Source organism: Siniperca chuatsi, linkage group LG3 (genome assembly GCF_020085105.1).
Source record: "Siniperca chuatsi isolate FFG_IHB_CAS linkage group LG3, ASM2008510v1, whole genome shotgun sequence".
NCBI lineage: Eukaryota > Metazoa > Chordata > Actinopteri > Centrarchiformes > Sinipercidae > Siniperca > Siniperca chuatsi.
The window spans coordinates 15,504,887-15,522,205 of record NC_058044.1 but is presented as its reverse complement, the minus strand read 5'-3'; the positions used below and the strand labels follow the sequence as shown (position 1 = coordinate 15,522,205).

The following is a 17,319-nucleotide window of genomic DNA, read 5'->3' as shown; positions in this document are numbered from 1 at the left end:
CTGCTGAATGAGTATCTCTCCCTCTCTCTGTTCTCGTTCTGTCTGTCTTTTTTCTATTTTGCTCCTTTTTCCTATTTTTCTCCCTCTGTCTGTTTTCTGCTGCTTCACTTTTTTCTCTCTTATCCCTTTTTTCTTCTTTCCTTTCTTCCTCTCCTCTGTTTTTTTCTTTTTCTCTCTCTTGTCTGCATGCAAACACACACACACTCACACACACTCACACACACACACACACACACACACAGACAATAATGAACACCTCAAAATCCAAAGCACGATCTTCCTATGGCCTAGTTTTTTAAGAGCCTCCAATGTCATGCAAGTAAAAAATAGACTGACGAAAAACAATATTGAGATCTGTGGTAACAGAACTAGCCCAGAATCGGCAGAGGCAGGATCAGTTTGGCTCTTCTGAGCGAGGCGGGTTTGGCATGGATTTAGTCTGAAGAAGATAATCTCGCTTGGCCGTTCTGGGCTCACACAGGTGGCTGCGTTTGAGCTCCCTGGGGTAATGACACACTCCTTAGTGGTGATCCAGGGGTCAGAGCACTCAACTACAAACACTAACTAGATTGTAGAATCTTACTATGGTCAGTGTGGTCATTATTCAGAGGTTACAGGTTTACATAACCATCATATGAAGCTGGATTCAGTGTGTTGATTTGCCTCAAAAAAATGTTCAAAAATCTCAACAGTGCTGAAACTGGCAATTTGTGAAAAGGTGATAGTGTGTGGTAATTTTACTTTTTTGTCCTTTTTCATGTTATTTTCAACTATGAAGTTATTTTCAACTATGAAGCATTTCATTCTGGCAAAGTCAATTTGACCAGTGGGATTTGTTTTACTTTAAGTCATAAAATAATGCACATCCTGCACTAAGTTCAAGAAATGTCTTAATTTAAAGGTCCAGTGTGTAGGATTTAGTTGAATCTAGCAGTGAAATTGCAGTTTGCAACCATTTGAATACCGCTCGCCTCACCCTCCCCTTCCAAGCGTGTAGCAGAAACTACGGTGGCTGCGAAAAACGTGAAAGGCCCTATCTAGAGCCAGTGTTTGGTTTGTCCATTCTGGGCTACTGCAGAAACATATTCCATTTCTGCCAATAGATCCTCCTAAATGTTACACAGTGGACCTTTAACGGGCTGACCAGTTAATTTTCCTACAACTCGGTTGTTGAGATTTATATGTAGGGCTTCGTTTTGAACCTCAATACAGTACAGAAAGCTGGTATTAAATGTCTGCTGACTTTTGTACTCTACTTATTCCTTGATCATAGGGTTTCTGATTTAAATCATAACTCTACCAATTTTAGACTGCAGTTTATTTAGGCAAAGTTCTTGTATGGCTGCTTGTGTTTGGACAACATTTTAACATTTGGAAATTTGGTTTCTTTTCTTCAATGTAAAAAGGTGTTTTCTAGAAGGATGTGTTTATATTATTATTATAAGTAAGGATTTGGAAAAAGTATTCAGCTAAAAGTTATCGGTTATCTTATCAGCACTAGTATCAATACATTGAAATGATAACCAGCCTTATTTACAGTATATGAAAGTGGTTGTTTTATTTTATTTTTGTTGGTACAGTTTGTGTGAGGTTGTTTATTCTGTTCTTTCGGGTTGTGTGGTGACAACATTTCTCCTGGCTCAGGCTGAGTATACAGTTGTGTCAATGTTTAAAAAGTGAAATAACTGCCTTAAAATTCTTTTAGGGTTAAGAATGAACTGGAAAGATTTATCTTGTGGTGGTCCACAGGGGACAGTATTCACACTGACACACGAATATTTGACAGCTCAGTAAAATAAATGTGAATAGGTTGAAATGCAAGAGAGGTTACTCCTAATTACAGGGGGCGTTTTTAGCTGCTAAATCAATTTTTTTTTTATGAACATTCAAGTGTACTTTTGCCCTGAGCTGTCTTTAATTTCTGAACCTGGTGTGTGGTGAGGAAAGATGGCAAAGTTTTAAAAACAGTATGTTTCAGTATGTGTCAAGAAACTTTTTGCAGGGAGTTTTGCTTTTGCTGGGCTTGAACTGAACTAATTTCCTATCAATCAGTGCAGATGGTCTAAATCTGATACCAGACACCAGATTACATACCACATAAACGGTAAAGAGCAGCTTAAATAATCATTGTCTAATTGCTGTGTTTGTTTCTATATTGTTGTTTTTTTTTTTGGTATTTCATTTGCTTATATGGGATGGCTAACCACAGTTTGTATTGATCCAATAGATGGCCATCAGCTTATTGATCACTCTCTGACCTGACTGAAGTTTGGCCAGTAGGCCGATTGATTAAATGATAATTGCATATATATGTGTGCGTCTCTGTGTGTGTGTATTCTCTGCAGGCGCGGCTGTGGAAGGAAAAGGAAAGGGACACCCGTGAAAGTCTTTGTTACACACACTGAGGAGGAGAGCGTGCCTGAACACAGCTTCAACCCAGGTGTGTGTGTTTGTGTGTATTATATCTGCATGCCATATTCTCACTGCCGTCAACTGTGTGTGTGTGTATATATGTGTTTGTGTGTGGTGTGTGCATCTGTCTGTGTATCTGTGTGATTGGTATGGGGGTAGAGCATGTGCAAGTGAGTGTGACCTACTTTTGTGCATGTGTGTGTGCTTGCTTACGTATGTGCACCTGTGTATGTGCTCCAGGAGATGGGGTGATGACCTTTGTGTGTGCGTGTGAGTGTGTGTGTCCCTGCATACTTGTATATAATCCTTTTATACTGGCTGCTGCTGTGCTCTCAGGTGATCGTAAGGAAGCAGCAGAAAATAAACGGCCCACACTGGATGGGCCTTTCTACAACACAGAGCCTGCTCCTCACCACTGGTGAGTGTACATTTGTGTGGTTCTATTGATTGCTGTGAGGAGAATATATACATATATATTTTTTTGCTGTTTGTATATTATGTTAAACATTTTGTACAGATGTCAGTGTATATGCAGACTAATAAATGGTTAAACAGTTCCTGGAGGCCTGTCTAAAGGCTACTTCATTCGCTCAGCTTTTAGATTTAAAAAATAATGAATGGTTGCTGATCTTAACTCAACAAACACTTGAGGACAGCTTTGTCTGAGAGCAGCACTTTTGAATCACACTGTTGGTTTTCATTTTAGCCATATAATCAGGCTATCATCTATACACGAGATGTCAGAAGTATGCAGCACTCTGAGGACTAGGATTGAGAATCAGTGCCCTAAAGCACTAGCATGAGTTTGTATCTGTGGATTCAACTGTTTGCTTTACACTCATTCAGCTGCAGTGGATACCAACAGCAAAGAAATTAACCCTACGGCTAGAAGACTGTACACACAATGAGAAAACATCATAATTACAATTCCGTCACTTCTGTTTATATACCTTGATTGGAAAAACCCCTATTACAGCAATTTGTGACACACACACAACAGCACAGTACAAAACCAAATATTTTCATTTTACAATGAAATAAAACACAAAAGCAGCAAACACTCAGATTTGAAAAGCTAGAACCAGTAAATGTTTGGCATTTTTGCTTGATAAATGACAGTCAACTGTAAAAAAAATATTGTTGATTCATTTTATATCAATCAACTAATAATAATACAGATAATATAGATATGCAGCATGTATTTGCCGTCCAAGAAAATAGCATTGGAACAGAAGAGAAATACAGTTGTATGCAAAAGTTTAGGAACCCCTGACAATTTCCATGATTTTCATTTATAAATATTTGGGTGTTTGGATCAGCAATTTCATTTTGATCTATCAAATAACTGAAGGACACAGTAATATTTCAGTAGTGAAATGAGATTTATTGGATTAACAGAAAATGTGCAATATGCATCAAAACGAAATTAGACAGGTGCATAAATTTGGGCACCCTTGTCATTTTGTTGATTTGAATACCTGTAACTACTTAGCACTGATTAATTGGAACACACAATTGGTTTGGTGAGCTTGTTAAGCTTCATAGACAGGTGCATCCAATCATGAGAAAAGGTATTTAAGGTGGCCAATTGAAAGTTGTTGTTCTCTTTGACTCTGCTCTGAAGAGTGGCAACATGGGGGCCTCAAAACAACTCTCAAATGACCTGAAAAAAAAGATTGTTCTACATTATGGTTTAGGGGGAGGCTACAAAAAGTTATCGCAGAAATATAAGCTGTCAGTGTCCACTGTGAGGAACATAGTGAGGAAATGGAGGACCACAGGCACAGTTCTTGTTAAGGCCAGAAGTGGCAGGCCACATAAAATATTGGAGAGGCAAAGGCGAAGGATGGTGAGAACGGTCAAAAACAGCCCACAGACCACCTCCAAAGACCTACAACATCAACTTGCTGCAGATGGTGTCACTGTGCATCGTTCAACAATTCAGCGCACTTTGCACAAGGAGAAGCTGTATGGGAGAGTGATGCGAAAGAAGCCTTTTCCGCACACACGCCACAAACGGAGTCGCTTGAGGTATGCAAACACACATTTGGACAAGCCAGCTTCATTTTGGAATAAGGTGCTGTGGACTGATTAAACAAAGATTGAGTTATTTGGTCATAACAAGGGGCGTTATGCATGGCGGCAAAAGAACACAACGTTCCAAGAAAAACACTTGCTACCCACAGTAAAATTTGGTGGAGGTTCCATCATGCTGTGGGGTTGTGTGGCCAGTGCCGGTACTGGGAATCTGGTTAAAGTTGAGGGTCGCATGGATTCCACTCAATATCAGCAGATTCTTGAGAATAATGTTGAGGAATCAGTCACAAAGTTGAAGTTACGCCGGGGCTGGATATTTCAACAAGACAACGACCCAAAACACTGCTCAAAATCTACTCTGGCCTTTATGCAGAGGAGCAAGTACAATGTTCTGGAATGGCCATCCCAGTCCCCAGACCTGAATATCATTGAACATCTGTGGGGTGATTTGAAGCGGGCTGTCCATGCTCGGCAACCATCAAACCTAACTGAACTAGAGATGTTTTGTAAGGAGGAATGGTCCAAAATACATTCATTACAATACTCATTACAGGCTATAGGAAGCGTCTAGAGGCTGTTATTTCTGCTAAAGGAGGCTCTACTAAATATTGATATGATTTTTCTGTTGGGGTGCCCAAATTTATGCACCTGTCTAATTTCGTTTTTTGCACATTTTCTGTTAATCCAATAAATCTCATTTCACTACTGAAATATTACTGTGTCCTTCAGTTATTTGATAGATCAAAATGAAATTGCTGATCCAAACACCCAAATATTTATAAATGAAAATCATGGAAATTGTCAGGGGTTCCTAAACTTTTGCATACAACTGTAGACCAACAGCACAAGTTGATTGATGAAGGTAGTGAATTTAACTTTCAATCCCCCGCCCCCTTCACCTCCCAGCGGTCCATCAGAGCAGGCTCATGGCAAAGTCTCCTCCGGATCCAAGACCAGCTCCTGCTCGGCCTCCACACCAGCTCCAGCTCCTGCTGCTTCCTCGGCTCCAACCCCAACCCCAACACCAGTCCCTGCTCCTGCCCCGGCCACTGTGACTTCAGCTCAGGCCCCGTCTCTGACCCCTGCTTCCACAGCTCCGACTGCCCCAACAGCCTCTGTTCCAGCCCCAGCAGCCAGTTCCTTCCCTCCCTCCCCTAACTGCCGCATCCGAGAGGTCCACTGTGGCAGCCAGGTGCGGTTGGTTGTTATCGCAATCCGAGACATCACCAAGGGGGAGGAGATCACTGTGGACTACAGCCTGACAGAGTGGGGAGAGAACCTGGTCAGTGCCTTGAACGACAGATCCATACACTTCACACACATGTTAATGGTATCACACTTGTGATCACCTTGAGGACATTTATTCCCTTTATTACCCCCCCAATCAATTTTACCCACTATTTGGTGATGTATTTTGCATTTTGTTGTTCTTGCTGATAAATACGCCAAATATAGACAACGCCCTGTTATTTCCAGTGTAGATAAGATGGAGAAAATATTGTCAGCAATCCAAACATTTATCAAGAAATGTCAAAACTTGGTGTTAAACAGTCACTCGGGAAGAAGTTTGTTGTAAAAAAAAGAGAATATATCAGTCTCTCCACCAACAGTAGAGACCTCAATAGACAGAACACAATGCAGCTACAGGACTGTTTTGATTGAGCAGGGCTACTCATGCTTGCTCTCGCTTTACAGTCTTAATTTTCTGGTTTCATTTGTCTGACCTTAATTCTTAACCTAACCTGAACCAAAACCTAATTTTAACCTCAACTCTAAACTAAATTTCCAATCCAAAACCAGCCACTTTATCTCAAGTTATCTCATTTCAGTTTTCTTCACCTGTCTGTCCTTGGTTACTTGGTCCTCTTAAGTATAGAAATACATTCACACACATGCATATCTCTGATGATTACAGATAGGCAACCATATGTGTATTCACACACTGTTGATCAGCTTGACACACTCACTGTCTGTCACACACGCATTCACACACACACACACTACCTGCTGCACACACATTCATGCTACACACTCAAAGCTAAGCAAGGCATGGGGTTACCATGGTGATGGCTGAGCTCCAGTTCTCTCTCTACCTATAGTGCTTTAGCAACAGTAACCATGGTTATTACATGACATCTGTTCCTTTAATGGATCTCATTAGATTGGATCAATTTACTCAACAAAATGATGACACCAAAATCCGTTTAAGGAAATTAAATTGACAAAATTGAGAAATTGACATCAGAGGTGGGACCACGGTTCCCTCAAAGCCATATTTTAATATCTTAAAGTTGGCTGAGATAAAGTCTAAAACAGATCTTTTTAGGTTTCTATTATTGGCTAATTGATTTGTTCTGTACTTAGTATTCCAGCCTGATGTGTATTGCTCATGAGAAGTTGACAGTGTTTGAAAGTATATCTCTTTTAACTTCTTTTGTTTGGCTTGTTAGTGGGAGATTTGGAGTCCTAATCAACCTTTGTGCTTAGGACCAACTATGGAGGGGTGTCCTCCTGCTCTCTGAGTGACAGCTGAGTCTGATTGTGATGGCAAGCATTAATGAGCAGTGTGCTGGCTGTTTTAATGTGACTGCTCTGTGTCCTACAGGGTTTCCGTGGTACTGTGTCTCCAGTGCAGCACGAGTGTAACTCTGACACAGAGAATAACAACAATATCAAAAAGGTAAGAGCAAAACACCACTGTTTCCCTAAAAGTAAGCAGACTGATACATCATCATTTTTATTATTTTCATTATTATTAATGTAACCTGCCTCCACACCCAGTGTTGTGGAAGATAACATTTCAGACTTCCTAAATTACTTCCCCTATTTACTTTACGAAGTAAGGTTTTGTAAAGTTTTCTGGAATTAAATGTCAACACAAATATAAATATCACTTAACATTTGGGTAACATTCAGTTTCCTTGTATTTCCCCTTTAAGTAGCTTAAAGGTTTGAAAAAACTTTCCGCTCTGTCTGACAGTATAATGTATTTATTCTTTATCAGCTTGTTCCATATGATGTTTACACTAAATTAAATATTCAAACCCGAGACTCTGTGCACCATATCCATCAAATGGAAATGTTCAAGATATCTTGTGCAGTGGCTATAATCAATATTTTTATGATAACAATGTATGAAATGGCAATGTGTAATGTGAAAGGTGTTGCTCGTAGTGATGAACCTAAAAAAAGATCACCTGAATCTGCAGCTCCCCTGGGCTTTACGGAGCTTTATTGCGAGTTTCAGCTCATTGTTTAGTTTTCCGGTCCTCAGCTTTACTGTTTTGGTTCACTCTCACTGCTCTTATAGCGTCGTTTTAAGCCGCAGCAGGTGAAAAAGCTCTAGGAAGTGACTGTACACTACCTGCTCAGCACCAAACAGCAGACAGACACAGTTGGCGACTAGCTGGTGAACATAGTGGAGCATTTAGAAGCTAAAGAGCCAGATATTTCCCTCAGGACTTGGTAGAGACCAAAAACAGAGCTAAAAGAGAGTGACTGTTACATTCATCAGGTAGGCAGAAACACGACTCCAAAAGAATAATGATGTTGCTCTGTAAATGTTGGATGTGTAAACAGGCAACTGTTTGCTAACAAGTTTGTCGCATCAACTTTATAAGGCAATAATAATGTTGTTGTTGTTGTTCTGCTGCCCCCAAGTGGTCAAAAAATTATTTATTGCAGGTTTAAGATGCAATTTCCCCAAAAGTCAACCTGACATATTTCAATTTAAATTAAACTTATGTCGATTTGTTAAGCTGCACAGAAGAGTTTGTATTGCCTGTCCCACTGCCAAACAGTGGTATTAAAGACATTAAGTAAATTTATTTTACTAAGAATAAAAACCCAACATTGACAGAACCTTCACTGGAATGGAGACTTCTATTCTGAATACATACAGTAAATATATGCACTCCATCTGATACCTAATTCTGCTGTATGGTGTGTTTCTTGCAAGTGTTGTTGCCTCACATCTATGCAGTAAAAACAGCACTGACTCCCTACAATACAAACAGAACATCAGTGAGCAAATGTTGATGCGGTTGTGATGCACTGCTGTGTCTGCAGGATTCCACCTGTCTGGATGTAGGTGGACAATTCATTATCATCAAGTCTTCCTGCCCCTCCTCTGGATAACTGTTTTATTATGCGTAGTAATGACCCAAATTGTCATCAAGTTTAACTCCTTTAAAGTAAAACAGCACAAGTAATTTAACCTGCTTGTGCTTATTGTCTTTGTGCAGTTTGTTGCCTCTCCGCCTCCTGTCACACACTAAATGGTCTGATTGGGAAACATTGCAGCAATTACTTATCACTTGTGTGCAGACAATTCACTGTTGATTCTCTTGCCAGTGATGCTCACCTTTTGCTTATTGCTTTAAAATGTAATGACTGTACTGACTGTGCATCTGATTAGACTTGTGAAAGTTTAACACATCGGTGCAGTAATGTCAGTAACGACATTCAAACTGCACTGCGATGGAGCCAACCTGTGACTTGGCGGTGAGATCTTTGGGGAAAAGTGGTGACTTGGTGGGTAGTTAGTTTAAAGATCCCAGTGGTTTACAGTGGTTAAGCAGTGCCAGTGACCACTATTGTTTAGGAAAGGCACCTCTGAGATATTGAGCCTTAAGGTCTTATAATACTTGTTATAAATTTTGCTAAAATAAACTTAGAATACAGGAAAACAAAGTAAAGAAATGCAAGTTTGAAAAAGTTACAAAAAATGAAATATATAATCAATTAGGTTACTTGTTACAGCAAAAAATCCTTGAATGCGTCAAAACAAATGTCAAACCTACATTACTATTAATACTGCAAAAAATGTGTCTGGACAGCAGGTGACATGTTCTTTTTTCCCACTCTGTCACTGTCTCTTACTTCCAGGAGGATGAGCCTCTCTCTCTGACAGCCCAGCAGCAGCAGCAACAACAGCTGCAGCAGCAGGAGTACGTCACCCCCTCTTGGTCCCTCTCCCCATCTTCCTCCCCCATCTCCCACTCTGACGCCAGTGACTCAGACGCCGGAGATGAGGACAACGCCAGCCCCCGCGGTCGCGCACTACGCCGCCGCAAGAAACGGCGTGGCACTCCTTCAAAGAAAAAGACCCCCCATCGAACCCCACCCGGGCGGCTGCCGCTGGTCTCCCCCACCAGCGTTCCTCATCACAACCGTCCGCTTCCTTTATCCCACCCTCCGGCGCAGTCCTCCCCTCCCTGCTCGTCTTCCTCCTCGTCCTCCTCTTCAGCTAAGCCTGTGTTCAAAGCTCCGGCTCTACTGGGCTCCAACACCACAAGCAACGTCAACATAACTGTCCCCAAAGGAGGAGTGTCCATTGACTCCATGCGCCAAACCTGCGAGTACTGTGGACGCCACTTTCGCTCCCTGGGCCGCCACTTAGATAAACACCATGCCCACCAACCAGAAGTTTGCTCTGCCCTGGTGGAGCGCTACACACAGATGCCCCGCCTGCATGCACAGAACACAAACCCTACCACAGCTCACACACACACTCAGCAGCACTCAAAGTCGCCACAAGCCACGGGACAGAGCCGCAGTTCAGATCTTCCACAGAGTGGCGTCCAGGACCTCTCCATGTCCCCGCCCACTCTCACAGCAGCCAACCAATCCCATGCCTCCTCTGGAAGAAACTCCACCCCACCTGTATTGACTCCTCCACGAGGACAGAGCGCAGTGCCTGTGTCTGTTTTAAAGAGAAGCCCACCGCCTGTGGCTGTGATGCAGTCCAGGAAGGGAGCGATGAGGAGGCTGAAGAAAGAAAGACAGGACGAGGAGGAAGAGGATGAGGAGGACGAAGATGAAGAAGATGTGGAGGTCGTGGAGGTAAAGAGGCTCAAAGAAGAGGAGGATGTTGAGGTGGTGTGCCCTCAGTCCTTCAGCAGCAAGCCAGCCAAAGAGATGGAGCCACCAAAAGAAGAGGAAGATGAGGAGGATGAGGAGGAGGAGGAGGAGAATGGAGTGATGGAGGTGGAAGATGACAGCGGGACAGAGGATAAGGAAAAGGACTTGCTGAGGTAACTTGAGGTCTTTTCCTGCTTTGTGAGCAAATATGAGAGTAGGGCTGCAACTAACGATTTTTTTCATCATTGATTAATCAATTAATCATTTTGTCTAAAAAATGTCAGAAAATAGTAAAAATGTCCCACTGTCCAATTAATTTTAATATCTTAAAATGCCTTGTTTTTTCCGACCAACAGTCCAAAACATATTCAGTTTACTATCATGTATGACAAAAACATCTAATCCTCACATTTGAGAAATTATAGGGCATTTTTTCCTTATTGTCTGGCATTTTCTAGATGAAATGATTACTCGAGAAAATAATGACCAGATTAATTGATAGGGAAATAATTTTTAGTTGCAGCCCTAAAACAAATAAACATTTTTGCAACTATGTGCACAAATCGTCTCAAAGTTCACGCCTAATGCCTGCCGGGCTCTGTAGCTGGTATATTAAAAATTTTGGTAGAGTTAGATTTTAGGATACGGTAACAAACTAACATTAAATTGTTGTAAGGTAATTGAAACTAATACTATTTAAATGAATAAATTATCTCATATCTCACCGTCTCTCTTTTTTCAGTAGTTCGGGGCGTCACCACTTGCTGCCCCTCCTCTCGTCCTTGTCCTCTCTGGTGCTGTACCTTCGTCGGCTGCAGCACTCAGCCTTCTTGTCCCTGTCTCGGCAGCTACAGTCAGCTGAGGCCTGGCGCCTTCTTTGCCACTCCAGCCTGGCTCTCCTCATCCTGTACAACCGACGACGTGAGTGTGAGGTCTCCAAGCTCTCCATCGCTGAATATCGTGCTCGCGTCACTCCCCAGTGTCCCGTTCCTGTCCCCCCTGGTGCCCCTCCAGCTCTCACCCCATTGGAGGCCTCCCTGTCCCCCTTTGAGCGCCTGGTGCTTCCTCATCTCCCTAGAGTTGGGGTCCAGGGTAAACGTGGACGAGTCCAGCCCCTCATCCTCCCCCCTCACTGCGAGCCCTGCCTGGAGCTCCTCCTGCAGACACGGCAGGATGTGGGAGTTGACCCCGCAAACCCGTATGTTTTCGCCAGGCCCTACCACTCCCCCGCCACACCCCTGCGAGGTACTGACCTCCTCCGCAGCCTGGCCCGCTCAAGCGGTACCCGCAATCCCCGTGCCCTGACCCAGACCAGGGTTCGCCGGCAGGTAGCTATACTGACCCAGCTGCTGCTACTGGGAGAAGGAGAGGAGCCCGGGCAGCCTGGAGGCAGCGCTGTGGAGAGGCTGGAGCACTTCCTGGAGAGGGAGTACCATGTGACACAGAACTGTGCTGGCATTGGCCAAGACCCAGGCCTGATGGGCAGGGTGGGCCGAGTCGTGCTTTGTGGAGAGAGAGATGGAGTGCTGTTCAGAGGAATGAGCCTGAACCACATCTGCCTGGAACTGGACGGTGAGATGGATGGATGGCTGAATGAATGAGTGGGACTGGTGTCTTTTTCTGTTATCCAAGATGAGCTGTATCATCCCTCCCTTAATGCTGTCAAACATCCCCTGGCTGGAAAAGGATTATGACCCTTCCATTTTTTCTGGATGTTTGTGTGTGAACAGGAGAACATGGAGAGTAGTGACAGATTAGACTAATAAAGCTCTTTCTTTCCTCTCCTTTCTTGCCTCTTCTTTCCCTGCGACTTTTCCATTCCTTCCCTCTTTGCAGTTATGTCAGGAAACTCTGCAGACTCGTACTCAGAGGGAGAGTCTGAAGGGGAGCAGGTGAAGGAGAAGCCGGAGGTGCCCACCCCTGCTCCTGCTTCGAATCCTACACCTACCCTGCTGTATGTCAGGAAGGGCAAGAACAATGGCCGGGTGGGACGACCCAAGAAGCTCAAGAACACCCAGCCACCCCCCCCACCTCCTCCACCCCCACCTCCACCCGCAAACCGCAGGAGAGGCTCAGGTCAGCCCAAATCAGGTTTGTTTTGCTTTCAAGTATAAGTGTAATTGCGCAATTTAACGAAATGGAGGAAGATTAATAAAGAAAATTGTGCAGGTGAGATTTAAAAAAAAAACCCATTGCACACCCGCAAAGTCAAAATAAACAAAATAAAGGAAAATAGAGAAACGAAAATTCAAAAATTTAATTAACAGCAATGATAAAATAATTAAGGGAACAAAACCACTGTTATAATCTGGGGAAAAAAAGTGAAAAAAAGAAAGGAGAGATGTAAGAATAGAGTATAGTATAGTCACAGTGTGTGTTTATGTTTATGTGTGTGTGCATCCAAGGAGAGAGAGGAGAAACGACATTCACAACATGGGTAGTTAAAGCTGTTTGTTTCATCAGACAGGCTCCATGTCAGTCTTTGAAGGTGAAACACAAAGTGTACCAGTACATGTTTATCCCAGCAGGCAAAGTTCACTGGTCAAATTGCAAGAAATGCACACTGCTGAGAAACAAAATAGTGTGTAAAAGCTCAGAATTTCTCATTTGAAGTGACAAAGGTACCTTGATTAATAAAATTTCTACTTGCTGCAGCAAGTTCTCAAATGTTACTGTCATGGTCAGGATCCTCTGCTTATAATGAAAAACAATCAGTAAGTTTGATATCTTGGAAGATGCAAATCATTCTTTATAGATAAGACATTTTTAATATTCAGTGATTTCATTTCCGATAATTTTTTTCAATGAACTGATTAGTGGTTTAGTCTATAAACTGTCAGATAATACTCTCATCACAATTCCTCAGACTCCAAGGTGACATCTTCAAATGTCTTTTTTGTAAAAAAAAAAAAAAAAAAAAACAACCCCAAAGACATTCAGTTTAGTGAGGAATGCTAGTGACTTTATAGTTGATTGAAAATGACCTAGATCTGATTAGATTAGATCTGGCCTAGATTCATCAGATTCTTCATCAATCAGTATAGTGTGTTGTAACAGTGTCATTTAAATGTCAACATTAGAAGAAATTACCATCCCTAGTTCTAATATTGATTTTATAGACAATCAGTGCTTCCGATTTGAGAGCTGAAGGCACAATAATCTGAACTTCAGGGCTAGACATGGCTGCCAAAACCATGAAGCATGTATGAATCATTTTCTGCCTTCAAATGGAACTTGTGAATTATTTTTTTTTTTTAAACATTTGAGGTCACCATATGTCTGGCGTTCTTGTTAGGCAACTAGCAACAAAAATGGACACCTTAAGATTCCTCCTTGTCTCAAAGTTGTTAATCTTGTTTTTTCTGTTACAGTATCATGCAAAGGAACAAAAAAACAGTGGACAAAAAATATTACCAGGCTTCATTTTTCAAACATGTCAGCATACATCAAAACCAGTGAATTTGGAGTTTTATAAAGTCAACAGAGTAAAAAGACAACCCTACATTTTCGCAAAAAGGCTGAGTTATAGTTCTGTGACTATTTTTACAACCCAGTTTGGGAATGAGAGCAGGAAAAGAACTGAAATGTTTTATCATTCCCAAGAATTGTGATTTTTGATGTCTCACTCATTGTGGTTGTTGAGTTTTTAAGAGTGTGAGTGGTGGTGGTGGGGGGGGTCTATCCCCTCGTACCGAATGAGAGAAGCTGTTCAAACACATGTAATCTCTAACTCCATTCATCTCTCCTCCCTTGTAGGAAAGCGAGGCGTCCTGAAACGTCCCTGGTCGGAGGCTGAGCGTGCGGCAGTCGAGGAGCACCTGACCCGAAACATCACTGAGCTCCGAGTCCCCGCAAAGGCTGACTGTGAGCGCTGCCTGCAGCAGTGCCCCCTGCTGGTCAGCAACCACCGCGACTGGCGAGCCATCAAGTTCTACTGCCACAACCGCATTCAGCTGCTGAAGAAAAACCAGCGGCGTGAAAGTGAGCCCCAGCCCCTCACTGTCTGCTGAGAGGGGGAAGTGTATGGGGGAGGGAGGCGGGATGTCTGGTGTGGTGCAGCTGATCAGAGTAGATTCTCAAATGGTACCCTGCTGCCCAGGAAATGCACTAATTTTGAGAGGACGGTCCTAAATTTCACTCTACTCTTCTGGTAGTGTGGTTTGTATGTGACATGTTTTCTAATTTGAGACCTGATGGCATTTTTATTTTGAGCCATACAAGAACAGAAATTTGAATTAACTTTTTTCGCTGCTCTACTTTAAGGTCTTAAAAAAATTACACTAGAGTCTTTATGGTGCTCCTGATTTGAGGGTTAAAGTGCAAGTCTTGTCAAAAGCAGTGCACTTGGACAGGTGCCGTTTGAGACATCCCTTGTGGGGACTTCAGAGACCATGGCACTGGCCACAGCCTGTGTTGTGTTGTATATGGACATTTTTTTCTCCTTCCAAATGGATACACTAAACTGAAATGTAAACAAGGAGGCAATTGAGCCCTACAGTGTTGTTACATAAACGTCGTGCAGTAGCATTAGTGTTTTATGCACTTGGAGACGTTAATAGGACAAATGGCCTGTGCTTGGGCCGCACTTTTCTTAATAGTGGCTATATAATTAGAGTAGGCCTAACTACTGCTAACCTAGAAGAATAGCCAGATCTTTATTCAAACAAGCTAGTTCTTCTTTTCATACAGCTGACTGTGCAATCCTGACTATGGTTTCATTATATTTGGACCTTAATTTACATGTAAGGTACTAGGTGATGAATGAGTTACTCTTACAGTTACTATGATGTTTTTTAAAAAATTTAAATGGAACACAGCATTACGATGGAGATCGTTTTCCAGAGTGGGAGTTGTGGGTTTCATAAGTAAGACAATTAAATGGCCTCAGAATGTCGTGAAGTTACTTTTGGATACCTAAGATGTTTAGTTAAACCACAAAGTCCAGAAACATGAGAACTGTTCTGAAACCTGTTGCATTAGACTCAAGCGGTCAACAGTCATTTCCCCCCCGAGGAACAGTATGTTCTCGTTTCCTATTGTTTGTTGTTTTTTTCAGCCTGTTGCACATTTGTTATTCAAAGTAGTAAAAAAGGTGCTATAGGCTAATAAGCTGGATATCACTTTATATTTGGAGAGATTTCCCTTGGTTGTGTTAAAAGTTTCTTGAAAAGTGGGCATTTATCAGAGAAATGATCGTTCTGTGTCGCTACGTTTGTTGCATTGTCTGTGTTGTTTTTTCCGACGGCTAGAACTCCTCCTGTCCTTTCCCAGCCACACTACACGGTTTGCAGCTCGACCAGATTTTTGGTTTCTCTTCAGTATTGCTGGAAATCTGCGTCCATCGGACTAAAACCTCCATGAAACCTCAAGACAAATACTTGAAGTTATTTAAACCTTTCGCAGAATCTTTATGTTCTTTCTTGCTCTAGCCTTGCCAGTTACATTGTACATAACAAATATACTATCATTATGCTAACTGGTTGTTTGTGCTAGACTCTGTAGCTTTTTCCATTTATGAGTTACTGCTATCTGTACATAAGCCTGTTTGTAAATACTCCTCAGAGAAACAAAGAAAAAACACAATGTATGACATGCCTTGGTTATTGTGTTATGTTTTTTCTTTTTTATAAGTCTTATAAAACTTTAAAGCTCTATGTTTTGTGCTGTGGTTATTTATTTCAATTCCCCATCTCACCAAAAGTGAAATGTTTCTCTCTGGTGAAAATATTGAAGTGATTTGTAATTTATTACTTAAATGTTTAGAATGTATGTTATTGGCAGTGGTGGATGAAGTATTCAGATCCTTTACTTAAGTAAAAGTATGTATCGGGAACATTTACTTAAAGTATTAAAAGTAAAAGTACTCAATGCAGAACAATGTCCCCTGTGACTTTTATACTATTATATAGTTTATCATTAGATTATTATTATTCATGCATTAATGTAAAAGCAGGATTTTACTCTTATAGTTGGTTGAGGTGGAGCTAATTTTGAACTATTTTGTATCGGACTGCAACTAATAATTATTTTAATTATGGCTTAATCTGCTGATTATTTTCTCCATTAATCGACTGCCATATTATGAAAATAGTGAGAAATGCCGTCACAATTACCCAGAGCTCAAAGTGACACCTTTACAATGCTTGTTTTGTCCAACCAACAATTCAAACCTCAAAGTTATAAAAATAAATAAAAATTATTAAAATAATCAAAAGGAAAATCAGCAAATCTTCACATTTGTGAAGCTGAAACCATGAAATGTTTTTGCATTTTTGCCTTAAAAATTACTTAAATGATTATCAAAATAATTGCCAGTTAATTTTTTGTCAATCGATTAATTGACTAATCTTTTAATCTAGCTGTACTTGTATAAACTTTTGGGTAGTTTAATTTATAACAGAGCACAATATTTTATAAACTCGTGTTTTTATGCAAAAATCTTAATTTGAAAAGTAACTAGTAACAAAAGCTGTCAGATAAATATATTGAAGTAAAACGTACAATGTTTCTCTCTGAGCTGTCGTGGAGTAGAAGTAGAAAGTGGCATGAGAAGAAAATATTCAAGTAAAGTACCTCAAAATTGTACTTAAGTACAGTACTTGAGTAAATGTTATTAGTTACATTCCACCACTGGCTATTGGAAGATTTGTTTAAATTATTTAATTATTTAAATTATTACTGCCATTCATAGCATTATTTACAGCTTTGTGTCTCACAGGCAATTCACTGTTAAAGACACTAGATGGAGGTGTTGATTCATAAACCATAAACAGTTCTGAGAAATCAAAGGAAAGGATGGATCTGAGAATACAAATCCCTCCTATAGGAACAGACATCCAGATAGTTAAAGAAAATGCCTTTCTCCCCTGGATGTAAAACCGCTAAGTGGATTTATGTACTGACAGCATGACTCATCTATAGATACCTGAGAAAGCACCACAAGGTAATTTCATCAGCCTCTGGCCTCCATCCTGGTGACTCAGTCGGCTATTTATCATACTGTGTGTA

General features: G+C 41.3%; 1 protein-coding gene across 3 annotated transcripts in view; it reads left to right on the top strand.

The window, feature by feature from the left end:
• The window catches only part of si:dkey-117m1.4, a 22,106-nt gene extending 6,141 nt beyond the window's left edge, over positions 1 to 15,965 (top strand). Inside the window, exons 2-9 of one of the 3 annotated variants that reach the window (XM_044191036.1) lie at positions 2,346 to 2,440; positions 2,749 to 2,830; positions 5,356 to 5,731; positions 7,055 to 7,129; positions 9,337 to 10,484; positions 11,057 to 11,883; positions 12,148 to 12,402; positions 14,068 to 15,965. In XM_044191036.1, coding sequence (XP_044046971.1) covers positions 2,346 to 2,440; positions 2,749 to 2,830; positions 5,356 to 5,731; positions 7,055 to 7,129; positions 9,337 to 10,484; positions 11,057 to 11,883; positions 12,148 to 12,402; positions 14,068 to 14,321 — 3,112 coding nt within the window. In that variant the 3' untranslated portion in view covers positions 14,322 to 15,965. Of the gene's footprint in view, positions 1 to 2,345; positions 2,441 to 2,748; positions 2,831 to 5,355; positions 5,732 to 7,054; positions 7,130 to 9,336; positions 10,485 to 11,053; positions 11,884 to 12,147; positions 12,403 to 14,067 lie in introns of all 3 variants that reach the window. The other 2 variants (XM_044191037.1, XM_044191035.1) reach the window with 2 other exon arrangements.
• The last annotated feature ends 1,354 nt before the right edge of the window (positions 15,966 to 17,319 follow it).